At 42.6% G+C, this 27,375-nt stretch overlaps 2 protein-coding genes and 1 long non-coding RNA gene across 4 annotated transcripts in view; 1 reads left to right on the top strand and 2 right to left on the bottom strand.

Annotated features, from left to right (window-relative positions):
• Positions 1-24,400, bottom strand: LOC120402889. Its single transcript, XR_005597345.1, has 3 exons — positions 23,974-24,400; positions 23,109-23,223; positions 1-754 (listed from the first exon to the last, which is right to left on the bottom strand). It is a non-coding gene; the product is annotated as an uncharacterized LOC120402889 (long non-coding RNA).
• Positions 1,495-27,233, top strand: LOC120402888 (high choriolytic enzyme 1-like). Its single transcript, XM_039533434.1, has 12 exons — positions 1,495-1,602; positions 1,778-1,802; positions 3,994-4,131; positions 5,750-5,867; positions 6,312-6,490; positions 9,696-9,777; positions 12,094-12,221; positions 12,496-12,621; positions 16,129-16,247; positions 17,248-17,470; positions 18,632-18,905; positions 26,979-27,233. The coding sequence occupies exons 1-11, from the start codon at positions 1,534-1,536 to the stop codon at positions 18,643-18,645; spliced, it is 1,221 nt and encodes a 406-aa protein (XP_039389368.1). The 5' UTR covers positions 1,495-1,533; the 3' UTR covers positions 18,646-18,905; positions 26,979-27,233.
• Positions 26,543-27,375, bottom strand: part of LOC120402887 (astacin-like metalloendopeptidase) — a 73,760-nt gene continuing 72,927 nt past the window's right edge. For both annotated transcript variants that reach the window (XM_039533432.1, XM_039533433.1), the window contains exon 12: positions 26,543-26,871. In XM_039533432.1, coding sequence (XP_039389366.1) covers positions 26,849-26,871 — 23 coding nt within the window. In that variant the 3' untranslated portion in view covers positions 26,543-26,848. The remainder of the gene's footprint in view (positions 26,872-27,375) is intronic.

The raw sequence follows: 27,375 nt of genomic DNA on the forward strand, positions 1-27,375 counted from the left end.
GAGAAAAGAGGGAGGGAAGGAAAGAAAATGTAAACTACAGTGGTGTAGTCACATTGTTTGGGCATGTAATGAAACCCAGCCCTTAAAATTATTATACCAGAATATGAAAGCAGATTGCTGCAGACAAACAGATGGTACCAGAAAGAAATTCACTTCTGAGAGATGCTTAACCATGCTGTACTAGACTAGCAGTTGACACCAGACTTTGGGTCACTGATTAGCCGGGAGATGTATCTGATTCTTTGTAGCTATCAACAAATTGAGTTAATTCATGATGTAACTCCCTTGACTTCAAGGATGAATCTGACCCATGGTCTGCAACTGGAGTCAATAAAGGTTTATGAATTGCATTCCACAGAATGATGATGGAAAACTTCATGGCAGAACTTCAAAGGTCCCTTCCAGCCCTCCTTGATGCACACTCAGATGAATGACCCATATTCACACTCTACATGGCGATCTGGTCTTTTGTTCCCCATGTTCTTGGCATTTAATAATTTTTGCTGCTGGCTCCCCTGGTCATTTTGTTATGTGCAGCTGCGGAAATGTGGTTTCTGAGTTTGATCTGCAGCAGCTAGCGTGGAGGGTGGCCCTGGGATTTTCAGCCTCTTGGGAGGCTCACCAACTACTAGAGTAGCAAACTGAGGAGCTGTTCCATCCAGGTAGCTGTTTTCTGCTGTGGCTTCTTTGTGTCTGCCCCTCAGTGTTGCATTATGTGCTGTATGGAAAACGCCACAGCATAGGTAACCCTAAACTTCACAGAAATATGTGAATAGAGTTAATGATGTTTTAGTAAGTTTAAAAGCATGATGTCAAACTGCTCCCACAAATTCACAAATAGAAGAAGTAACTGGATTTGTTCTCACTTCAATGGGAGTTTGCCTGGCAGAGCCAGATCATTCCCCTACCTGGAAATTCCCTTCCCATTGGCAGGTTAACAATATGAGATTCTCCTCACAGTGCTCCCTCTCAGTTCTTCTCTGAAGGACAGTCAGAGCTGGAGATTGCCCTGGCCCACAAAACTAGAAGATCCTGAGGATCTTCTGGAGTATTGGGCTATTTGTGCAGAGGCTCTGGACCCCGGGTGGTACTGTCCCAACTCCCTGACAGCATGGCTCCAATTGTGTTTTCATGGGGGAGGGAGAAATGCCCATCTCCCCTAAGACAAACCCACCCACTCCCTGCCCCTGACTGCTCAGATTCCCAAACCCTGCATTGGAGGTGAGGGAATGGTGTGGCAGCTCATGGGATCCTCATAGAGTTAAACTTGAGTCGTCTAAAGGTTACTTTATTTTCTTTCCTATTGCTCCACGTCTTCTATTTTCTAAAGATAAATAAGTATGAAATGAAAGCCTGCAACTCTGCTGGGAATTCCTGCAGCTTGTTTATTCTGTGAAAATACATCATGTTATCTAAGTTTGGTCCACTTATTAAAAGCAGCAGTTTTCTTATAAAAACATCTTTCGAGTAAACTAGCTGGGGCTTTGGGGAACAGAGCTCCAGAACACAGAGGACTTGCTCAGAAATTTGAGGATGAACCTTATTCCACTGTCAGCCCTTTTAGCATTTTTCTGTAGCTTTGCACTATGTAAACCTGTCCAGGTGTGTTCATGCTGCCATGGTAGTTTAGACTTTGCATCTCTACAGATCAACCTGTCTGTCTGTCTGAAAATAAGTTATAATATTTCAGCATAGCAAGAGTTTGTTGTGATTCTACCTAATGATAGTTTTCTTTTGATGATGCGTGCATACTAAAAGATTTCCTTTCCTTTTGCAGGTAGCCACAAGAAATAATGAAATGGGTGAGTTTGATTTTAACTATTCTATAGATACTCGGGGTTCTTATGGCTAAGGTTGTCCTTTTTATTCCATACACTTAAGTACTTCAGGCCTGATTTTCCACTCTGTTATACAAGGCTTATACTAGTATAACTCCTATCACTTCAAAAGAACTACCTCTGATTTACAGTGCTATAACTGGGAGGAGAATAGGGCACATAGGCTAAAATTTTCAGACCTGGATGCCTTCTAAATCCATATTTAGGCCCCTAAATATAAGTGATTATGGAGATTTTCCAAGGTGATGAATCACATCTGCAGATCCTGTTGACTTCAATGGGAGCTGGAGTTGCTCAGGACCTCTGCAGGTTAGGCTACTATTATAATTTCAGTCCAATTTTAGGGACTCAGGCTTGAAAATTTTGGCCATAATTTTTTATCACTTCAAAAATAATCCTCTGTGTCAGTCCTAATGGTGGGCTCTGGAAAACAAATCCAATTGTATCTTTGAAACTCACATTAACTTGATGATTTATGTTGGTATGATAAGGAAATCCAGCAGGGTTACTGAATAATTACCACCAAGGTATGCTATTTTGCCAATGAATACGACCAGTAAAAGAAGAGAGCAGAGTCTCTTCACCCTTTTTATATAAGTGATCCCCATCCTGGCTGTCTGACACTGGGCCAGATTTAGTCTTGATGTAAGCAAGCTCAGCTCTCTTCAACATCAGTGGTAGATGGGTCTGCTTATGCCAGAGCTGAAATTAGTCTTTTGTCTCTACCTTCTCCTCTGGTCATTCTCCACACTTGGGGGTCACTCATTCACCTGTGCTGTCCTTTTTTATCTTTCCTGTGTGACATTGTCACTTCTTTGTGTGCACGCACAAAACTACACATGTATTTGGCGCAATAATCGATAATTACTGCCCCTGAGGAACACAGGATGGGAATAGCAGTGCGGATTTGGAAGCCAGAACTGGGGGGCATATTATGATGTCATGTGATACTTCACAAGTTAACCCAGAGACTAATTAGGACCACACACTGAATAATCCCCTTAGAGACAGTAGTGTCTCTTGGACAGTTTAGCAGATCATTCTGGATGCCAATTAAGACTTTTCTTTTGCTCTGCAAGTCTCAATGAAGGAGAGCAATGCCTCACATGTCTAAAGCTCCTTCCATGCTGAAGGATCCCAAAGCTCCTTTAGCAAATGTATACACTGTCATTCACATGACAGAATGTCATGGATTAAAAGTGTGCAGGGGCCTATACATTATCATATTTTCTTCACTGGAGGTCAGGAAGGCCTTACCTGTTCCAGCACATCACGGTTTATTTTAAGAACAGCCATACTGCATCAGACCAAAGGTCTATTTAGCCCAGTATCCTGTCTTCCGACAGTGGCCAATGCCAAGTGCTTCAGAGGGAATGAACAGAACAGGTAAACATCAAGTGATCCATCCCCTGTCATCCATTCCCAGCTTCTGGCAAACAGAGGCTAGGGACACCATCCCTGTCCATCCTGGCTAATAGCCATTGATTGACCTATCCTCCACAAACTTATCTAGTTCTTTTCTGAACCCTGTTATAGTCTTGGCCTTCACAACATCCTCTGGCAATGAGTTCCACAGGTTGACTGTGCGTTGTGTGAAAAAAATACTTCCTTTTGTTTGTTTTAAACCTGCTGCCTGTTTTCCACACAAACATATTTACTAATCCTTTTGTAGATTATTAGAAATAACCTGTCACTCAGAGGACATTTTCTAAGACTAAATGGGCAGTCAAGGCTGGCTCCAGACCCCAGCGCGTCAAGCGTGTGCTTGGGGCGGTGTCCCGTGGGAGGGCGGCAGGCGGCTCCGGTGGACCTCCCGCAGCATGCGTGCTGAGGGTCCGCTGGTCCTGCGGCTCCGCTGGACCTCCCACAGACGTGCCTGCGGGAGGTCCACCGGAGCCGTGGGACCAGCAGACCCTCCGCAGGCACGTCTGCAGGAGGTCCGCCGGAGCCGCGGGACTGGCGACCGCCAGAGCGCCCCCCGTGGCATGCCACCCTGCTTGGTGCAGCGCAAATCCTAGAGCCGCCCCTGTGGGCAGTTAGGTGCCTAATACACACTGAAAGTCATTGGGAGTTGGCTGCCAATTCCCATTTGTGCCTTTGAAAGATCACCCCATTTCCCATGTCTAGTATGTTCTTTATTTCTTTGTCTGCCTAGATAGCGATACAACTCTGCATGAGGGTGACATTGTCTTGAGAAGGAAACGCAGTGCCATAAACTGTGACAGCAGCTGCTTCTGGCCCAAGTCCCATGATGGGCTAGTCAACGTCCCAGTTAATGTTTCTACAGAGTTTTGTAAGTCACATGTAAATGTACCTGTGAAATTAGAATGGATTTTAACACCAAATGTTGAGGATTATTTCACGGTATCTCTGTAGCATGTGTCAAAAGTGATTTTAACCCAAGGCAGCCTTTATGACTATTACACTTCCCATCAGCTGCTCCTAGGACAGTTTGGCTAAAATTGTATATAATTTAGTAAAATGGATATTTAGTAAAATGGATATTTAATTGACAGTATTTAGTTACATAAATACCAATGGATCCATACATACTAGTCTATATTTACTGACATTTAACAGCTATGGACCAAACAATGTGTCTAATCTGTTACTTCAGTGAATATATTTGTATTAATATATTATTACTTTTAGTAATAAATATTTTGTCCTCACATACTAGTTTTTATGGAAGGATCTCAGAAAGAGCCATACCAACAGTAAGGCCTGATTGTCCTCTTCCATGGGAAATGGTGCAGAAGAGGAAAAGACAAAGGAAATCTCCATGAGGTTTTCCCTGGAGAGATTTCTTCCTAATTGTTTTGCTGGGGTCAGTGGATCAGGGGGTCAGTCAGTGGATTTGTGGAACAGGCTGCAGAACCAGTGCCTTAACCTGTAAGATCTCTATAGAAACCCTGTCTTCATATGAGCTCTGTGCCCCTTACACTATGCTGCTCCCTTGCAGATTGATTCCTTTGGAGCAGCACTTCCCAGTCTGCAACCACCAGTGACTTCCCTAGGGACTCCTCCTAAAGACTTATTCTCACTTTCAGGGGAAGAGGCATGGACATTTAACACAGCCTGAGCCTGGGTTAACTTTTCTTGGGAATCACTGTGGTGCCATTTGGGGGCATGTGGACAATGTGGGTCCACCTATCCGTACAACTGTCCCACTTATTGCTCATCCCTTTCTTATTTGCATATCCCTGGACCTGCAGAACCCCCTCTTGAGGCAAGGGGCAATGGGGTACACTGATGCAGAGGCATGACTGTGTCCAGTAATTAATTCAGTTTTACAACGTCCCTGTGGCTAGGTAAGGATTATTTACTGTAATGTTACGGATGGGGAAACTCAGGCACAACATTGTTGTGGGACAAATTGGAAAAGTGAATTGTAATTGAGGGGGCCGACCTAAGCCAAAAGTTTCAAATATAGTCAAGCACTTAAAGGAATGTTTAGGCATGAATAAAAATGCTCTGATTTTCAGGCATGCTGAACACCTGCTGCTTCATGTGACTTCAGTGGGAGCTGCAGGTGTTCAGTATCTGTGATAAACAAGCCACTTTTATTTAGCTGCCTAAATATAGTCAGCTGTCTAATTTACACACCCGACTGACTATTTTGGCCTTAACCTCTCTGTTTCAGTTTCCCCATCTGTCTAATGGAGATGATAATACTGACCTACCAACCTTTTGTTGCCTGTATAGTGCTTTCATCATGCAAGCAATGTACATAAGGGATAAGTATAATTATTATTCCTACCCTAATCACTTTGAAGACCGCTTAACCCTCTGCACTCTTATCCAATTTGACTTCTGTGATAGGAAAATAACTAGGTGCAGAGATTTAGTGGAGTGGACTGCCACATAATAATCAAAATGCCATGGTTACACATTCCCCCTTTTCTTCCTAGCTGTGGAAGAGAGGACTTGGATTGTTGAAGCAATGCAGGAGTTCACAACCCTGACTTGTGTCCAGTTTATAAATCGCACAACAGAAACCAACTACATAAGCATTGTACCTGGGGAGAGGTCAGTTCCATCAGTCCTAATTGTGACTAGAAGCATGGATAATTTCCTAACATAGTCTTCAGTTTTCTTTCTTTCCTGCTTGACCTGGATTTAAATAGTCCCAGCTGGTAGCAAACTCCAGGAGTCTGTGATTAAGAGAGTGAGTTGCCAGAGCTTATACAATTTTTCATTTTTTTTTCTTTTTGTTGATATTTTTGGTTGATTACCCAAAATTTTTGGTTGATTTGGTTGATGCATCCAACGAAGTGGGTATTCACCCACGAAAGCTTGTGCTCCAATATGTCTGTTAGTCTATAAGGTGCCACGAGACTCTTTGCTGCTTTTACAGATCCAGACTAACATGGCTACCCCTCTGATACTTGGTTGATTACGTTGCTTTTAATCTATGGGACTATAGCTTGTTGCACGTGACATCTTTGGTTATTGGTTGCATGTTCCTTTCAGCTGCTGGTCTCACTTTGGAAAGATTGGAGGTATGCAGCGGGTGGGCCTGATGAAAACAGGCTGCATGAGTAAAGGAGCAATTCAACATGAAATGAACCATGCGCTGGGATTTTTACATGAACAGGCCCGGAGTGACCGGGACAACTATGTTAAGATCATGTGGCAATACATTATGGCAGGTATGTCCAAGGGAGTGGTGTTGATGGTGATAGTAACAGCGCTTATCCTAATTCTTTATATCTTTACAATATTTACCAAACATTACATAATGAGGGATGGGACTGGGGAACAGAATACCAAATAGTGACAAATTACTTCAGCAAATGTATTATTTGATTCTTCCTTCTCAGACACATTGAACTATATGTGCCTTTCCCTGTGAGTGGGACATGAGCACATTTTCTCCACCAGACTCTAAAACAGTTTGCACCACAAATTTTCAGCCATTGCCACATTATCCTGAGTAAATTTCAATTGCATTATCTTGTGCTTAGACATCAGAGGTGGCCTCTCGCGAGGTATTATAATTATTTGCTATTTCTATAATGCCATAGGGGTCTGTGGCGCTTTACAGGGAAGTATAAAGAGGAGACACCTAAGAGAAGGGGCTAAAAATCCAAAGTTTTACCAAAGGTAGTGGACTTGGTTCTAATTTAATTCACACCCATTTGACAGTGGTGCAACCCCACTGACGCAAATGTAGTTATTCCTGATTTACACCAATGTAAATGAGATCAGAATTGGGGCTCATAATGAAAGGACAACCAAGCTGGATGCTGTGAGGACAAGGCTAACAAAAAGAAGGGCTTTAGCCCTGGAGTTTCCCAGAGACAGTGAGAGATTAATAATAATAATAAAAAATGGAGCTATACCTATCTCATAGAGCTGGAAGGGACCTTGACAGGTCATCAAGTCCAGCCCCCTGCCTTCACTAGCAGGACCAAGTACCATCCCTGACAGATTTTTGCCCCAGATCCCTAAATGGCCTTCTCAAGGATTGAACTCACAACCCTGGGGTTTAGCAGGCTCATGTGCAAATCACTGAGCTAAGCAGGTAGCTTCACAGGTCTTTGTAGTTACTTTTGTTTTAAACTCTTCTTTGCATCATAAAAATGACAAAGAAGGGGTTAGTATACAGTGTCAGGATAGTCGTATCGGTCCCAGGATATTAGAGAGACAAGATGGGTGCAGTAATATCTTTTATGGAACCAACTTCTATTGATGAGAGAGAGAAGCTTTTGAGCCATATACCCTTCTCAAGCCTGAAACAGAGCTCTGAAGAGGGCCCTATTCCTTTTCCCATGGATGTCAAAGGCAGAATTCCCATTGACTTTAATAGTGCAGGATCATGCCCTGAGATCTTTTGCAATTTCCCAGCTCTCCCACCTCCTATTTTTTCCCAGGGTTTCAGTATTGCTTTTTTTTTTTTTTTAAACCCTACAGTTCACCTTGGAAGTTTTCCCATTTCTTTGCTTTGACAACATATTGCCTGCTGTTTTGTTGCAGTCCACTTAGATACTTGAAACTTGGCTTATTTTTCTCAGTTTTTTTTAAAATACAAGATACTGTTCTGCTCCTTAGGCCAGAACTTCTATTTTAGCTCTTTCTTCTTGCTTATAGTGTTTAGGTTCTGGGGCCCCAATTCAGCAAAGCACTTCAGCATATGCTTAACTTTAATCACATGCTTAAATGCATTGCTGAACACAGATGGACTTAAGCACGTTTCTGAAATGTTTTACTGAGCTGGCACCTAGGTACTCTTTTCCCTCTGTCCATAAGACTCCCCAAATTATACGTTATTGTTTACATTTGTTTGCCTCATCATTCAGCTAAAAAGAATCTGCTTTACTTTTTTTTTTTTATTTAAGTTTTTCTCTGTAAATTTTGGTAGGCGACTCAGGGCAGTTTATCATGAGAGGAAGAATGATCTTGTGCTTGACGAGATCTGGGTTTTATTCCTGGCTCTGCCACTGACTACCTGTGTGACCTTGAACAAGTCACTTAAGCCAAAATATTTACATTTGGGTGCCTGCAGTCAGGCATTGAAACCCACACTTAGGCACCTGAACAAGTGTCCTTATTTTAAAAGGTGCTGAACACCTTCAGCTCTCTGAAGTGAATATAATATGAAGGAATGTGGTAAACTTTACAATTTAAGAGAAAATTTTGGCCATAGCTATTCTGTGCCTCAGTTATCCCAACTGTAAAATGGAATTGTACTAACTTAACTCACAGGGGACTTGATTAAGAGAATTAATTAACATGTGGAAAGGTGTTTTGAGATCCATGGATGGAGGGTGCTAGAGAAAGGCAAAGGATTTATTGCTTATATGGTTTTGACATTTCTATATAAACAACTGATGCTGAAGCCCTTTCATATCTGCTGGTTAATAAGAGAGAACAGCTTGTGGGGGGGGAGAAATCACAGTAAACTCTAGCAGCTTTTCACTCCCCTCCTCTTGGCTATAAATGGAACAAATGGAAATTATCATGAAACTATACATTGGCCTGGTAGAATCAATGCTGATAAGAACCAGCCTGAACCTTTCCCCAAACCTCAAATCAGTTTTTTTGAGCTATGAAAAAGTTCAATTACATTTTTCTCCCTCATCTGTTGTTCATTTTTGGATTTTCCCTGCATTTCATAGTCCTGGATTGGACCAGGAATGAAAATGCTAAATGAAGAGACTGGTTTTAACTTCAAGCTCTCTGGCCCAGTTTTGCAGACTCAGGCTCAAGAGACTCAGCTAGCTGGGATAAATTTCTGATAAGCATTCAATGTGGGGGACTTGTCCAAATTGTTCCTGCTTTGCCAGCCACTAGTAACAATAACAGAGAAACTCATGTCAAAGGGTGAAGGAGAAAGGAAGGATGGCCCAGTGGTTTTGGCACTAAGCCTAGGATTTAGACCTCCCTGCTCTGCCTCAGACTTCCTGTGTGACCTTGTCAAGTCACTTAGTCTTTCTATGCCTTAATTCTTTATGTGTAAAATGGGAATAAGAGCACTTTCCTACCTCCCAGGGCTGTGGTGAGGATAAATACATTACAGGTTGTGAAGGTCTCTCTTTCTATAACTCTGTGTATATATATAAACTATTATTGTATGTAAAGTAATTAAGGTTTTTAAAATGCTTAAGAAGCATCATTTAAAATTAAATTAAAATGCAGAGCTCCCCGGACCAGTGGTCAGGACCCGGGCAGTGTGAGTGCCACTGAAAATCAGCTCGCGTGCCGCCTTTGTCATGTGTGCCATAGGTTGCCTATCCCTGTATTACAGTAATGGGTAGGTGGGCTATAAGTATCTTAGATAGAAGGAACATTTTCACTAGGATCCTATCCTGTGCTGTGCTGTTATGGTTGAAATGTTGCTCTCATACCTTACAGGGGAACAAGGGAACTTCGGGAAAGTGAATTCCAATAACCTGGGTCTTCCCTACGACTATTCCTCAGTGATGCACTATGGCTTGTAAGTTGGAGTCTGGGGCTTCCTTTCATAGACGCAAGCAGAGCTCTAATCTCCTATTCAAACTTAGGAGATAGAATTGCTCTATCTAGGGCATGGCTATTGCTATTCACTTAAGGTATGTCTATACTCCAAGCTGAAGTGTAAATTCCAGCTTGAGGAGACATAGCCGCGCTAGCGCCGATCAAGCTCTCTCACTTAAACAAACAAACAAACAAACAGTATTGCCATGGCGGCATGAACTACAAGAGGGGCTATTCGCCCTGAGCACAATCCTGTCTGAGATTCCAGACACGTACTTGAGTGGCTAGCTCTCTCGCTGCCGCAACTACACTAATTTTAGTGCACTAGTTTGATCACATGTGATACGTCTCCTCAAGCTGGAATTTACACCTCCAGCCTGAAGTGTAGACATACGCGTAGAAATGCGGGAACACTCATCACGAAGGGAATCTATTCCTACTGTCTAACTTAGCCCTGGCAAAGGTAAAGAGGGATAGGGCTGGAAGAGAAAGACAGTGGAGTAACATTTCTTCTCACTGCATTCGTACCTTATGTGACAGACTGACAATTTCATGTAAAAATGCAAGTCTTTATGTACAGTTGTGGGATTGGAACTTCAAAGGAGTTTTTGGTACAATGCACGTGAAGTGGATTTCTTAGGAAATAACTGGGGTTTAGGAGATATAAATTTTCCCCTCCAAAGCCAACCTATGAAACTATTCTCTGGAGAGGTTTATCTATATGCTAGTTCAAACTTGATTCTCCAGGGTCCAACATGACTGTGTGCTTGTTCTGAGCTGAAGCTGTGATGAACTTGCATCTACAAGGAGTCCCTTGAGTTAGAGGAGGAAGGACTGCTCCTGCCAGAATCTGTATTAGAATGAACTCTGGTAAACTTATTCATATGCATGTAGGTTCTTTTATTGTTTTTAATATGTTTTCTCTGTAGTTCTTTTTACCATAAGATTAAATCAGGCTTGCCTGAAGTACTGTGTGGTAACTTATAACTGTAGCAATTGTTATCTCTTATCTGCCTCTGAAGAGAAAGCAAGCAGATGTCATTAGGCAACCAGTCTGTGCTGGGAAATACAGACAGGACAGGGAATTGTGCAGCCTCAAAATACTCTAGTCAGAAGGGAGATGGAAGGGAAGGCAATGTCTGTGGAGCAAGAAGCCTAAGAGTGGGTGACCTTGGTGGACCACTGAGGAGGAATACAGGTGCTGTTCACAGTTGCCAACTTTCACGCAGTAAATAAGCACCCCGACTTTCACAATAAGCCAAAAACCAAGTTAATCCCATTTCAAAACAAGGCCAAAACAAGCCCATCCCTAGGAACCCCAACACTCTATGTGACTAGATCCCCACAGCTTGCAGTCTGGGACTGTGGTGGGCCCGCTGTGCACCCCAACTCTCCCCTGCTTGCCCCTTTCCCCTCCTGGCCAGGAGCCGATCAAAAAAAAAAAAAGAAGCAACAAGCAACAACAAACTACAAGCCAAAAACTAGCCAACAAGCAACTCACAAGCCAATTAAGCCAAAAACAAACCCAATTTCTGCGTTTTTTCCATGGATTTGGCATGTCTGGTGCTATTGCCCTGAGCTGTGACACCTTACAGTAGAGGCCTTATATGGCCATAACTTCAGGTCTGGCACTACCAAATCTGTCCTCTAAGACAGCCTCTGCAGTGTTCTTGGGGCTGGGCTATTAATTAGATCACTAATTCACTTATGCAACAGTACTTAGAAGGATTCCTCTTGCATCCTCAGGATGTTGTGTAGTACTGTGTGAAAATTGTGTATTATCTTGGGCCATGGCTTAATTCTACAATTTAGCCCTTAACACAGAAGCCTGTGGGAGGCACCTTGCCCCACATTTGCACTAACGGGCAGCAAATTTCTGAGCATTTTCCCCAAAGCGAACCAGTAATTAAGATAAATAAATCCTGTCTAGCTGGAGGCAAGAGACAGCAAGTAGCAGTTTCAAATATTCAAAGAATCAGGAGCTCAGACAGCAACCTTGCTCTTCAGAGCATTCTGGTTGGGACACAGAGTTCACTCTAATGAAAGGTTTGGAAGGAGTCATCCCCCAAACAATACCTTCTTCCCTTGTCTTTTCATTTCAGTGTTGCTGGACACAAAGCTGCTCCTCAGTGTTCTTCCTGAGATATCTGCGAAGGGTCTTGGCTTGCCCTTTCCTAGTTAGTTAATCTCTTCAGAATCTTAGGCAGATGTTACTTAGACTATTTTCCACAACAATACAAATGCATCACTTAAAGTGGGATTGGACTTAGACCCATGATTTCCCCTGCTTCTGCAGATATGACTTCTCTAACACCTCTGGAAAAGCAACTATTGTACCGATTCCTGATCCCTCTGTACCCATCGGACAGAGAGAGGGACTGAGTAATCTCGACGTGGCTAAAATCAACAAGCTCTATAGCTGCAGTAAGTGCTCCAAATACTATGTACTTAATTACGAAACTTTATGATAGCTGCTAATTTCCTTCTAGCTTATTTTACTAGCTCCATTATTTTGCTTACAGTTATTTAATGCGTTTAGTAGATGAGCATTGACACCTTTGTGAACATGACAATTAATTTCTCTTTTATAAATTTGACAGCCGCTAATGGATGGAGATAGCTGTGACTGGATTTTCCCTCGAAGAGGATTTCTCAGCATCTTTCATTTTCTTTACAACTGTTTTCTTTTGTTCTTCAGATTGCTGTAGCAATGTGCTGCATAAACCTACTGACACCTTCTCGTCTGTCAATCACCCATCCTCATATCCAGACAACAGCAACTGTCTGTGGCTCATTCGCATCCCACAGCATCAGGTGACTTTTGGTAGGAAAAAGGAGGTTTGAATAGCTGTTAATAATGCATGGCATTATTTATCAGATTGCTATTGTATGTCATAATTTTAATAGTATTATATATTAAATATTATTTAACTGTGCCAGTGATTAACCATTGGAACAAACTACAAGGGAAGTGGCGGATTCTCCATCTCTTGATGTTTTTATATCAAGACGGGATGCCTTTCCGGAAGATATGCTTTAGCCAAACAAGTTATTGGGCTCAGTGCCTGAGTAACTGGGTGAAACTTAATGGCCTTTGATATGCTGGTGGTCAGACTAGATGATCTAATGGTCCCTTCTGACCTTAAAATCTATGTGATAATATATCACTTTCCGATGCACTGGTTAATAACATAACCCTTCTGGGGTCTGATTCTGCTCTCATATATATCAGAATTATATTGGTGTAACTCCATTGATGTCAGTGGAGTTACTCTGATTTACACCAGTGTAAATGAGCTCTGAATCAGGTTCTAGGTGCAAAGATTTACTGCTTTCCAGGGTTTTCCTTTGGCCACTCTGGGAAACTGTGGCAGGGAGAGGGGAATCTCTCTGGCTGCTGGGAGGTGGAATCCAGATGAGACTCTCATGCAAGTCCAGTCCCTCACTCTCTATACTTTTCTATACTCGGTCCTGCTGTTCTTGCCAAACCAGGACGCTTCATGGGCATGTAGCATAGAGAAGTGGCTGGGGACATGAGAGTGGGGACTGAGGCAACACTGGCAAGGTGAAGAGCTGGGGAGAGCAGGCTGGCAGCGAATGAAAAGTAGGCAAGGAGCAGAAGGGTCTCTGTGGTGGTGTCATTACTGAAGGTAGGTGGAGAGGACTAGAGAGATGGAAGAGGCACCACTGAAGAGAGGGGAGGGTAAAGAAAGGGTAAGTCTCCTGCTGACAAGAAAGGAGAGCTCCCCTGAGAAGGGAGGACAGTATAAGGAGCTCAGGATTTCAGCCAAGATCCTCTTTGACAAACAGATTCACACTGAAATCCACACACTGATAGGTTAGGGTCAAATAAGGATGGAAAAGAGTAGAAGTCAGGGCGGATTTGAAGTGTTTAATTTTCTTGTTCCTCTTCAGGTTTTCCTGCAGTTTGATGCATTTGATCTTCAGTCTTCCCCAGACTGTACCTCTGACTACATCAGAATTTATGATGGAAGCAACAGGAATTCCAGTGTCTTACTGGACAAGTTGTGTGGGAGGGGGTCCTTACCCTCATTGGTGGCTTCTAGAAACGTGATGCTTGTAGAGTTTGTGAGCGATGAGGCTACTGCAGCAACAGGTTTCCAAGCCTCCTATAGCCAGGGTGCGGACAGTGCCTCATTTACAGAGCTTGGTGACATTTCTAATTTTTGCTTAGAAAATATTCATGTGCAAAACTGAACTTTTTGTGGAATTTTGCAAAATATGTTTTTCTATATTTGAATTTTTGGGGGTAAACTCTTTTTTCTATGTTATCCCTTCCACCATCCATAAGAACTGTTCAAAGCCAGCAGCTTGTGGAGTTGGGAATGAGGGAAAAAAACGAAAAATAGGACCCTACCTGGCCCTCATACCAGCAGCTCTCAGGTCTCACTCATTCTTCTGGAGGCCGAGGAAGCCTTGTTGAGCTAGTTGAGGTCTTTACAGCTACCTGTTTAAAAAAAGTAACTGAGCAGTAGGAGCTGCTAGCCACAGAGTGAAAAGTGGCTGCAGAACACTCCACTAGCCATTTGGATATCTATGCAATTTTAGATCTCATGAATGACAAGGTAGAAAGTAGGGGCCACATACAGGGCCGGCTTTAAGCACCAGCATTCCAAGCATGTGCTTGGGGTGGCCTTTTGCAAGGGGCAGTACTTTGGCCTTTTTTTGTTTGTTTTTTGCTTCGGCAGCGGCACTCCGCCCCCCCCCCCTGCTTTTTTTTTTTTTTGATTGGGGCAGCAAAAAACCTGGAGCTGGCCCTGGCCACATAGAAGGTATTTTTAACAATTTGGGGAGAGAGACAGGGGGAAAAGGGATGTCTTGGGTCCACAGGTTCCAGGCCTATCATTTTCTAGGTTGGTTCAAGTCAGCTTATCTGTGGACTTACCCCCTAGTGAGAGCTGGGCTTACCACACAAACTAAGTAGGATAAGGCCCTGTTAGTATTTGGACAGGGGAGACATAAGAACATAAGAAACATCCAGGTGCAGCAGAAAGTGGTTTTGGTGCTTTGACAGGTGGCCATCTGACCCCCAAGTCAATGCTGAACCAATGATACAGTGTGATGCCAGAGGGTACTGTAGAGAATTCTTTCCAATAAGATGAAAAACCAAGGTCCTGGCCTTTTGGTGGTTATTGAAGGTCCCATGGCACTTTACCTAAGACAAGATACTAACCCCAGCGTCTTGGCAAGTTTCAGAGGAAGTAATTACAGGCTGCCTACTTAAACTTTTCCTGTACTTTCCCTGGGCTCTGGTAATCTTTTACTTCCCGATTTCAACACTTGTGTGTGTGTTTAGGACCCTCCCAGCTTCACTTGAGAGGTTACTGTATTTTGGGGGGAGCAGTGGAGAAATAAACTACTTGATGGCTATAGTTTCTCTGTCATTAGTGAAGTGCTATGGAAGGAAAGGCACCAAATAAAGTAAGATCGTTACTATTTATTATTACTTCAACTCCAAAATGTAATTTTGTTTTTTTATGGGGAAAAAGTGGAGGACACTTCACTGTTTGACTTTTCACAAAAGGAAAAAACGTTTATTTTAATTACTGTTGTAGCCAGCAGTTTGTTCCCTCCCACTTCCCTCCTATGTTTGTCACTCTCCCTTGCTGTAGGACTATGATACTAGGTATAATTTTCAAAAGCAAATTTTACCCAGGATCTGACTCCTTAGCTACTTTCTTGCAATTGGAGCTGCACAGGCAGTGCATAGAAAATTATTAACTCTCTACATCAGATAAGTTCTCCTGAAAGCTCATTTCCTTTTTACTGGCTATACATATATATAAGAAACTATTTCAGCCACACTTTTTGGGACTAGTTTACTAGAACAAGTTACTATCTGTCTGCCACAAGCCTGGTCTCAGAATCAAGCACTGGCTGAATTCCTGGTGAACAGGGAGGATGCTCTATAAGTAGAAATGTGTCATACTTGCAATTCTGCTCCCTGCTGGTTGAAGAAACAAAAATTGGAAAAAAAAAGTGGGGATGGGCTTGGGAATGTGCCAGGGGAGGTGGGTGTGGGGCAAACCCTCCCTTGTCTACATTAAAGTTATTTAAGTTCAGACCTTTATTCAGCATTAAGTTGCAGTTTCCTCCTCTTCTCCAAAGGAGAACCAATACTATGCTCTAAGCTCTGTCAATACAAATGGAAGCGCAGATGCTGGCCATAGAAACAGACTGTTTGAGTAGGAGATATTTTCTTTTGGCTCTAGTATAGGTCCATATTGATGTCCCTTTGGATTCTTTCTTCCTGCTCACAAGCTGTTAATACGCTCATTAACATTATCTGTGTGGTTTCTTTTCTTCTTAGTGACATGTGGAAGCACTTTGACGGGCACAAGTGGGGTGATCACCTCCCCAAACTACCCCAACAGGTACCCCAAAAACCAGGTCTGCTTCTGGATCGTCAGTGCTCCGGCAGATCTCAAGGTGAGGTGCTGAGGGGCTGTTCTGCTGGCTCTAGCAATGCCTTCTGACTGCTTCTCTTTGCACTACAGAAGACCAGTTCTTCTAGCACATCCTAAGAAGCAACATCAGCTACTCAAAGAATGAAATTCACCCCATGCACTATGTAAATCCGACCTAAGCCCTCACAATAAAGACTTCAGCAGGTGCCATAGGCCTTATGCGATAGTTAAAGAAAACCACTTTAGCCTTGAATGTGAACTGATGGTGACGTTGTCTCATAAGTGGTAGGTTTAGCTCAAAATAATCTCTAGGGCTACATATACACTATGAGCTACCAGTGTGATTCCTCCTGCTCCTGTTCGCATATTTGCAATAGCTCTCATTGAGCTAGCGAGAGTCTGAAGAGCAGTGTAGCTGCAGTAGCACAGATAACTGTGGCGGAGGCATGGCTTAGCCATGCCGAGTACAATACTCACTGATTTGGGGGGGTGGGCAGAGAAGGTGCATAATCGGAACAGCTAAGACTTGCCTCTGCTGCCGCTACCCCTGTTGTATTGCTATTTAGACTCACCCTCACTGATAGCTAGTGCAAGTATGTGTATGGGAGCAGGGGAATCACACCCCTAGCTCGTACTATAGACATAGCCTAGGTGAGAGCCAAAAAGCTGAAATGCTACACTAGTATTCTGAATATTTGCTCCTAGAGATATTCAAAATTGTATCTGATGCCTTACTGCCAAAGAGAGTGAAATTAATCCTGCCACAAGACAGGAGATTACACAAATGATCCACCCTCCAAACCAAATGCTTTTTCAGTTCAAACTATTTTATAATAAAATAATAATAAATAATAATTTACATTCAGTAACACTTAAGGGCCAGCCAAGATTAGAGTCAGACTCCTGGGGCACTGTACAAATAGCAATGGCCAGTCCAGGCCCCCAAAAATTTACAATCTAAATAAAGAAGATAAAGGTTAAGGGAAAGGGGTGCAAGCAAAGTGTTCTTGTATTTTCTATAGATATCTCTAACAATGGTCTCCTTTGAGCTGGAGGAGGGTGATGAATGTAAATACGACTATTTGCTTATTCATGATGGGAGCCGACCCACATCTCCAGCTGTTGGCCCATACTGTGGAACAATGAAGATTGCAGACTTTACCTCCTCAGAGAACTTTGTGCTGGTAGAATTTCACAGCGATTTTGCTTGGGTGTTTCCTGGATTCATGCTGAACTACACTTTTGGTAAGTCTAATTGCAAAAATTTAGGGAGGGTTAGTGAATTTTCACGTTGATAAAAGTGTGAGACTAGTTTGTTTTGGGCTAAGTTATTATTTTACTGCTGTAAAATAATAAAATTGTGAATCTCACACAAATAAAGGACAATGTCCTTGATCTTAGGCCCAGGCACCCAACTAAATACTTTTGAGGATCTGGGTCTGACAGTTTAAGGGCCCTCTCAGATATAAGCATGTAGTTATAACCTGCCCATCACCAGGGCAGGGGCATATAGTCAAAAGAGGTTATTTCTCATTTTGTTACAAAAAATCAATGGCCACATTTTCAGGAGTTCAGCATGCTAGGTACTGAGCTCTGTTGAAAATCTGACCCCAAGTGTCTCAGTGGGCATTTCTGTGCGCTGAGAACTTGTGAAACTATGGCCATCCTTTAGGTGTCTAAATGGAAACCAAGCTCTATTGAAAAGCTGTCCCTATAGATGGTACATAAGAAAGGATGATGACAAACGTGGGGCAGAAGGATGTGAGATTAAGCTGCAGCATTAAGATTATGGGTGATTTTAAATCTTGAAAGTCCCACCACTTTTTTGACTGTTTGCATATGTATAAAACATACTTTATGTGAGGAGACGTTTAAAGTTTTATCCTAATATAGTTTCTAAATATGATAGATGCACTTGGTATACTCTGAAACCTTCTTGAAGCATAGAAGATTCCCTGTCCTAGTGTTGAACATGCTTGTTTTGTGAGGGCTGGACATTCGGAACCCATTTTGAATATGCCAAGAGAGACCTCACAGGGTGATTTAAAGCTCCTCATATCTAATGATTAAAGTCGTAGCCCAAAACCTGTTGAAGTCAAAGGGAGCCCACTGATTTCAGTGCTTGATCCAAAGCCTATTACGGCTCAGATCAAACACATTTAGCTGCTTAACTCCCACTGATTTCAATGGATTAGGCACATTATCACCTTTGAGGAGAGGGACCTAAGTACATTGTCTCCACAGTGCTCTCAGCATCTGATGGCACAGGATTAAGGAAATGAACCAGACCTTGAATTTGGATCTCCATAGGGTAGTGTACAGCACCAGCACACAATACGTCAGCGCTGTATATACATGGCCCTTGCATTGATAGATGCTACAGTTGTGAATGTTCTGTAATTGCAGTTATGCCATCATGAAGGAAAACTCAAGGAAAATCTTCTCCCAGTGCCAGGAAGAAAGAAAAGAGTGCCTGGAACGACACTGATTCACCTTGCTCTTTACCATTTGCCTGCAATATTTTTTTTTCAGACACTGGTTCATTTTCAACACCAGAATGAATGCTCTTTGCTAATATAGATGTGGGAATCTGAACTGCAAGACTGGTACCAAGATGGGAGGAGGTACAGAGAAGTGGAACTTGGGAATACTATGTAGACACCACACATTCTCAGCTCTGGTAAGAGCTGGCTTTCCAGGAGTTGAAAAGTCTCCCCATATTGCACATGGTTGCCTCTTTGGATTTGCACCTTGGATGGAGAATGTAACAAAATTTTAACTTTACTCATCCATGCTGTGGTCTCTCTCTGGCTTTGTCTTCACTGCTGAAAACGTGCATTTTTTTAACCTCAGGTTAACTAACGTGTGTGAGCTATTTTAAGTAAAAATGCAATGAAGACAAGGTTCTACCGCAAGGTAAACTAGGTGACATCAACACCAGACAGGGGCATAGTGCTGATCTTGCCTAGTTTAGTTTTACTATGAGGTAAAGTGCCTGTGCTTTACCTCAGGATTGCCCATAAGTGTTAGTTACCCCAAGGCGCACCCCCCCACAACCCCAATGACAACAAAACCCATTTTTTTCCAGATAGGACAGTTTTGGGTTACAGCACTCAGGCCACGCCTACATAGGAGCACTCCAGAAAGTTAAGGCAAATTAACTAAAGGTATGAAGTCAATGGGCATAAATTAAAGCAAATCTGTCATCTCTCTTGCCCCTCTGGTTTCATTCAGGAGTAAAGTGGCCTTAGTGCACTGTAACTTAATCCTATATGTATGCAGTGTTGTAGCCATGTCAGTCCCAGGATATTAAAGTGACAAGGTGGGTGATGCAATATCTTTAATTGGACCAACTTCTGTTGGTGAGAAGAGCTCTGTGTAAGCTTGACTTTCTCACCAACAAAAGTTGGTCTAATAAAACATATTACCTCACTCACCTTGACTCACTTAATCCTAAAGGCATTCTACTCTTAAGTGAAACCACTCAGGGGGGAGGGCAACTAACACAATTTTATTTATGCACATTGGATTCACACTTTTAGTTCATGGCCTTAACTTTCCAGAGTGTCCTTTGTAGACATGTCTGTCTAAGTCAAGACTACAGTGTCCTCTACTCACAACATCTTTACCCTTCACTCCTTATTCATGCCCACTTGCTTCCCTAGTTAAGGTAGGTAACTGAAGTGGCTTTATCTTTAACCTACTGTCCTTTGGCCATTAACCTTCTACATGGCAGAGTCACTGTGGCTGCTTTCCAAGCTTCATTTTGTTTTGGAACATCTGTGCACATACCATCTGATGCAGGTAGGCAAAGCTTTCTAGGGCAGAGTCTGCCTCTTCATATGCATGTATGTAGCACCCAGCACAATGGGGCCCCAATCCTGATTGTATTGCAGTAGTGCCCAAAGGCCTCAAATAAATCATAATGATGATCTGTAACTGAAGCAGTTCTTTTTTGCAATAATAATCCCTATCTGTAGATCTCAAGCACTTTACAAAAGAGGCCAATATCATTCCCCCATTTTACAGACAGGAAAACTGAGGCACAGAGCAGGCATGTGACTCACTCAAGATTACCCACCAGTAGAGCTGGGAATGGCCCAGGAACTATACATAGCCTGTAGCTGATCTCTGGCTACTGGAACAGCCCGTGGAAGCCTGTAGCAGGGTATGCTGCCCCTTTAAGGTTATACCTTTCTCTGCTAAATTAAAGAGCCCTTTAGAACCTGGTATTTTCTCCCAAGGAAGGTACTTCTACTGTAATCAAGTCACCTCAATTTTCTTTTTGATAATTGAAACATATTGAGCTCTTCAAGTCTCTCACTGCAAGGCATTTTCTCCAGACATCAAATCATTTGTGGCTCTTTTCTGTACTCTCTCTGGTTTTTCAACATCCCTTTTAAAATGTTGAGACCACAACTAGATGCAGTACTCCAGGTTCAGTCTCATCAATGCCTTATAAAGAGGCAAAAAAATCAGTTCCCTACTCCTTCTCACTATGCCTCTGTTTATACATCCCCGGATCAAATTAAGCCCTTTTTGCCAGAGCACCACACTGGCCACACCTGGTGAGTCCCTTGTGCACTATGACAGCTGAATCCTTTTTCAGAATCACTGCTTTCGGATAGTCCCCTTTTGCATTTGTCTGTATTAAAACAGCTTTGTTTAAGTGGGCCCAGCTTACCAACTGATCTAGATCCCACTGTACGACTGGCCTGTCCCTAACATTATTTACCACTCAGTCAATCTGTGTTGTCTGCAGTAATTTTATATTCACTTCCAGATCATTGATGGAAATGTTGAATGGCATCAGGCTACTATCAATCCCTGCAGAATTCCACTAGAAACACCCCTCTTCAGGGATGATTCCCCATTGACAACTACTTTGAGATCTGCTAGCCAATTCTTAAACTATTTAACTTGTGCTCTATTGACATTAAGTGCAATACCCTACAAAATTCTAAGTATATTACATCTACACAATTACTTTTATCAACCACACTTGTAATCTCACCAAAAGAACAAGGTCACATTTCTTTGACAAGACCTCTTTTCCATAAAACCATGTTGATAGGAATATAATTAAAACCAATTCTTTATCAACTGAATCCCAAATCAGCATTTCCATTATTTTGTCCAGGATTGATGTTTGGCTAACCAGCCTATAGTTACCCTGGTGAATCTACTTGCCCTTTTTGAATATTGGTACAGAACTGGTACTCTCTTTCCCCCAAATATTCCAAGATTTATTAGAATGATCAAAGTCCGGTATCTCGGTCAACTCTTATAGGACTCTTGGGATCAAGTTATGTGGGTCAGTTAATTTAAATTTTTTTTAAATCTCTAGTAGATGTTAAGTAACATCCTCCTTAGTTATGAATGGACTGGAAAGTACTTCATTGTGCTTATGTGATATAACTACATTATACTACTTCTTTCCAAATACAGAGTAGAAATATTTATGAATTCCTGTTCCTTTACTTCATCATTAACAAGATGGAAATCATAATATTGTAATAGCCCTATACAATTGCTAGGATTTCTTTTCTTCCTCTTATACCTAAAAGATTCCTTGTTGTCCTTAGCTCTGCTAGCCATGGATTTCACCCTGACATCTTTAGCTTCTTTTATCAATTTTCTACACAATGATTTTTAATTTACATGATTTTCTGTCTACTTGCCCTTTATTACACTTGTTAGGTATTTTTTTTTTATTTTTAATTGCTGCCTTCACTTCACCACTGAACCAGGATGGCTTTTTAGCCAAAGTTGCCATCTTCCTTAACCATGGAATCATGACTTTTTGGCTATTTTCGTTCACATTTTTCTGTCTATATTTTTTCTCTAACTCAGCTCCACTCATGATTTCCCTCAGCTTTGGGACATTAGACCTTTTGAAGCAGCACATGTGTGTATATGTAGGGCTAGTTGGATTTGTCTTTTGTTTGCACATATTGACTATAACTGGGTCATGATCACTGGTCCCCAAGCAATCACCAACTTCCACATCTCCAGAGATTATTTTTTCTTTATCAATCTGTGGTCCAAAAGAGAATTACCTCATGTTGAGTCAACACCTTTTGTGTTAGAAAGTCATCTATGATTTTAAAAACTCTAATAATATTTGAATTATGTTCTTTGGTGAGTAAGCCAACCTCCGAGAGGGTTTAAGGGACAGAGCCACACCAAAGTAAGTAGACTTTGGAAAGAGAAGCAGGGGAGGTGTCAGGCCTGGTGTCAGCTTTATTTATGTCAAGGTCCCAAACCTGGAGCTAGTGGAAGAGGGAGAGTGTTCCCCTTTAATCCTGAATGACCAGCAGAGAGTGTTGCTGCTAAGCCTGTTGCTGCTATACCTGGAGAAGGGTAAAGATTGATGGACCCTCAAAAGACCCCTAGGGGAGGGCTGTGACACAGAGGAGACTGTAAAGATTTTCATATTATTTAGGACTGTAATATGTGGAGTTGGCCAGTTTAGCCTGCTAGCTAAACCAAGCAATCAAGCCAGGAAACTGAGGCAGCAGCCACATTCCATGAAGAGAAGATGTTATGGGGCCACAAGAAGCCAGATGTAAGAGCAACTCTGAGACTGCTCTGTCTGGCAATGGGGATCACCCTACCACCCAGTTGCCCTAGGCTTGGGGTAATGCAAAGGTGACTTACTGCCACCCCCAGGGTTGTACAAGGTACAGCATGTCATAGAGTTGGTCCTATTCTCCCTGCTAGTGGCTCACCAGCTTACTTGGAGGATATCCAACCATGTGTTTTAATCTTCCTTGGGTCTCAGCTAGCTACAGCATCGTTTCCTCCCTTTGCTTCTCTGGCACTTTTCCTGGCACCAACTCAGTCTGTCACCTCCTCACAGAAATGGAGCCCCACAACCTACCTGCAAGATCAGTGCTCCCTCCTGCTGCCAAAATACCAGAGTAGCTTAGACATATCCTCTTCTAAAGCTCCACCCCAGAGGTGTGAGCCTTCTGGTTTGCCTCCCCACGGGGCATCTGAGAAGATGTAATACATCAGGTGCACGAACATTTTGCACAGAATTCTAACTCCACGGCTCTTAACATAGATTACAGATCATAGTACACAGACATCCTGAACACACTGCCCCTCACTCTAGCTCACTCTTCTGTGGGGAGTTCTTGAGGGATTATTTACATTCAGGTAGGCAAGGGCTTCCCCTATCTGCTCAGGCTTCTGAAGCAGCTTCCCTCATCCTGAGCTGGTGAAAACAGCCAGAGACACTAAAATGATTAGGTCTTGCCCTCTTATAACCTTCCGGTCCCTCTGTCAGATGACTCCCACATCTACCACTTCAACTGATCCCAGACCCTTAGCACATGACTCGTCTCCTGGAGAGGAGCCAGCCTATTGTTTGGAGCAATTCTATTTCAGTGGGAGAGCACTTCAGTCAATGACCCTCTATTGTTTGCCACCAGCCTTTGGACTTTACCTCCACAGTGGAGGTAACAGGACAGCAGAGAAGGTAGAGAACCCCACATTCAAAATGGCATCTGCAGACTAAGGTGGATACATATAAAGAGCTCTGTAGAAAAGTGGCCTCACCACTGGTCCACCCTTTCCTCCTGTGCAGGTCAGAGCATGATCTCCAGCCAATAGCCCCTCTAATAATCCTCTGGCCACATCAATTATAGCCCTCCCCTGCCAGAGTAACCCACCAACAAATAATTCAAAGTCTTTATGTCAGGTCCCTCACTCTGACGACGGGCTCAAGGGTTCTTACAGACCTTTTTTTCCAGGGTGTCATGATCTCTCCATCTTCCCTGGCTCCACAGCCTCTCAAGGTTGACCCTCCTTTCAGGGCAGGTGCTTACCAATTTAAACCACTTATGACCTCCTCAGGCAGGAGGTTTCATCCCTCTTAAATTTCCTCTGGGCTCTATTCCTCAGCTGACTGCCTCCCAGGGTTTTCTCCCTGCAGGTCCAGGTCCAGGTCTTGCCCCTTTAATCAGGGCTTACCTCTAGAATCTGTGCCACAATGGTAACTTCTCTATATCTTTTCTGATCTCTTGCCAGAGTTCTCTACCCAGGAGAGGATCCCAAGACTCACTCTCCCTCTAAACTTCCTCTTCCCCCTGCAGGTTTCCCCATGTGCTACTGCCAAGAGATGGACTGCAGGGATCTTTCCCCCTCTCTCTGAAACCCTGCCTTCTGTTCCAGATTTCCTCTCCCTATAGTAACCCCTCACCTGGGACTCATCTTAAATTGGGCCTGGCCCACCCTCCAGGTGCAAGCAGGTGCCCTAATTGAGCTCTCCCATTCCAGTTAATTCTTTCAGAGCCTGTGTGGGGTAGACACTCCATCACAAGCCCCCAATATCAAACAGAATTCATAAGTTGTACCTATAGATTCCCCAAAGTGTCATAGCCAGTCCCTATGATCTGGGTCTATATGTTTCCACAGGCTGCAACAGACTCCGACGGAGCTGAGTGCTTGGACAGTTGATAAACAAGTTCTGGGCCTTCTCTCTTGAACTATTGAGTTCTTATTAATCATTACAGTCAGGCTCAGCCAGGCCTTCAGTATTTACACTCAGGGCCTGATCTGGCATTCAGAAATGGTCTTGTCTTATTATTTACATTTGTGCAAAGTGGATGTAGACTGCTCCTAAATCAGAATAACTTTTCATGGGTATAAATGACTGCAAAGCAGCAGAAAGATGCAAAGCAATAGAAAGTCAGGCGCTCAGTTTTTCAAGATTATGGTGCCCTCTGGCTGTCTAAACGTTTTCCATATGTGACTCACATATCTCATGATATCTTAAATGTTCTCCAGCATCCTTGTGAGGTGACTATGGGAACAATATAACATGAAAACAGGAAAGGGTTTGTGAGATTGGATGTGCATGTACAGGGTTTTTTGGTCGGCTATTCATCTAAAAATGAATTGTAAGTTTGCTTGCAGCATCACAAGCAATATCTTGACTTGATTTTTCTGGTTAAGGGGCATTCTTGTCCTATTATTTTACCTGGAGTCTACCAATCATGTCTATGTTTGTCTGCTGATTGCTGTGGAGTGTAGTACTGTGAATTGCTTGTATTTTTATATTAGAAGCTTCTTTAGCTGTTGCAGTATTGGGACGTCTCACACACCTGTGACAGATATTGCAACACCATGCAATATCTTTGGCGAAACATATTGTATTAAGTTTGTGTATCACTGTGGGCCAGAGATTGTATGCAGTTCTAAGGGAGAGGTTTACCACAGCTCTTCCAGGAACCAAAAACAGTGAGGGGTGATTAAGGTGAATTACTTAGGTTGTAAACACATCCAGAGAGGTACCATCCCCTGGGATGGCTTGCATGTACAAGTTCAAACTGGATTTACTAGAGACCAACAGACAAAGAAAGGGCTTTTGGTATAAAAAGGCTGCATTTAAACTAAGAGTCTGCTTTCTAGTCCAGCAAGTGGACAGGATCTTCTGTCCAAGTGGGTCCCCAACCCTTGAAGAAGGGTTCGAAAGTCTTTGGCCTGCTAGGGCTTCAAATGACTGATGGGTGATTCCTGGTATGGTTAGTGTGTGATTAAATTGGTTTGTTGGTTTTATCATGTTTTCTCTGTAATGCTTTTCACATAAAAATTAATGGGCTTGCTTAGAAAGAGCTGTGTGGTAACTTGTAGCTGTTGGCAATGCACGGCTCATAGCCCTTGAGGAGAGACAGCAAAGCACAGGCACTGGCCGTTAGACAGACTGGCTTGCTGGGGATATCACAGGGTCAGGGCAAGGAGCTGTGCAGCCTTAAAACCCCATAGTCAGAAAGGAGTGGGACAAGAGTTCCTGCCCACAGATAGGTGATGGCTGGAAACCTAAGACCTGACTGGGAACTCCTGGAATGGACCAGGGAGTGAGGGATACAAGTGCAGTTACCCTGAAACTGTGACAACACCATAGAGCAGTTCTAATTCCATCCAACAGAGGACAGGAATAACAAATACTGTGGCCATTATATACATTAAAATGTCCTTTCTACACTGTTTGGCAGGATGTGATCATGGGTTTGAGATGCTTTGTATACTTTATAGTGAGCATTAAAAAAAGGGTAATAGGAATAGCTAGTTTCTATTAAAAGCTGAAGGAAGAGAGATCCAAATAAGGCTTATAATGAACCCCAGTATCTTAACTCTGGATTTCCAAACATCATCTCTATTGTAAAAAACCCAGATAATTTCTATATACGGAAGCACAGAGGTGAAAAGAGGTCCATCAAAACACTAGAGAACCCAAACTAGAAATTAATGCAACGAGTGCCAAAAAATAAAAAAGTCCAAGAAAGAGATAAGGGTTTTTTTTTAAATGAAGATTTTATTAAAATGCTGTTAGTTAAATAAAAAGAGACAATAACTTAACCATGCAGACAATAACTTTATATACCCTTGTTGAGGGCAGATATCATATGACACAAGGGGGTGGCATAGGGTACGTAGAATTCCCATTGATACCTGAATCAGGGAGCACACTTGCTACAGAAGCTGGAGACTTTGATCCATAACAGAATTAAAATTTCCTTTTGATCATAGCAAGAAAAGGAAGCAAAGTAGGAAAAGCATAATTTAGATTTTCACAGAATAGGCTCTTCTCTTCTGTCTCATATGCTGATCCTCTCATGTGGTGCGTGGTGTCTTTACTGTTAAAAAAAAAAAGAGAGAGAGAATATTTAGCTTGCAATGCTATCTTGCTGTGTGAACACTGGTTTCTGAATACTGGAGTGTCTGACCATGCTCTGTTTTACAGTCAGGACACTTGTGCATCTCTCTGCAGTAGCTGATAAGTAGTCCCCCAAGCTGACGCACAAATCCGGCATGGAGCATTAGCATACTTTCCCCTCCATACGTGTCTATAACCACCATCAATGTGAATGGATGTTACACAGGGACAGCAGAATCCAAAGCTTAGTGATTAGGTAAGTGGTCCTGAGAAAAATGTCTTTTTGGGGAATGAATTCTAAAGATCTTTACCTGGTAGAAAGAATTATTGGTCAGAAATATTGCCTGCTATTATGTGACTTCTTTCCCAAGTAATCTGCCTCTGTCTGATTCTATCTGGTCCCTCTGAATTGTAGGCTTGTGAACTGCATCCATCACAGAGGAGCCACATTTTTATACATAATAATGATTTATCTTGTGTAATA

The sequence above is a fragment of the Mauremys reevesii genome, linkage group 4 (genome assembly GCF_016161935.1).
Source record: "Mauremys reevesii isolate NIE-2019 linkage group 4, ASM1616193v1, whole genome shotgun sequence".
Taxonomy (NCBI): domain Eukaryota; kingdom Metazoa; phylum Chordata; order Testudines; family Geoemydidae; genus Mauremys; species Mauremys reevesii.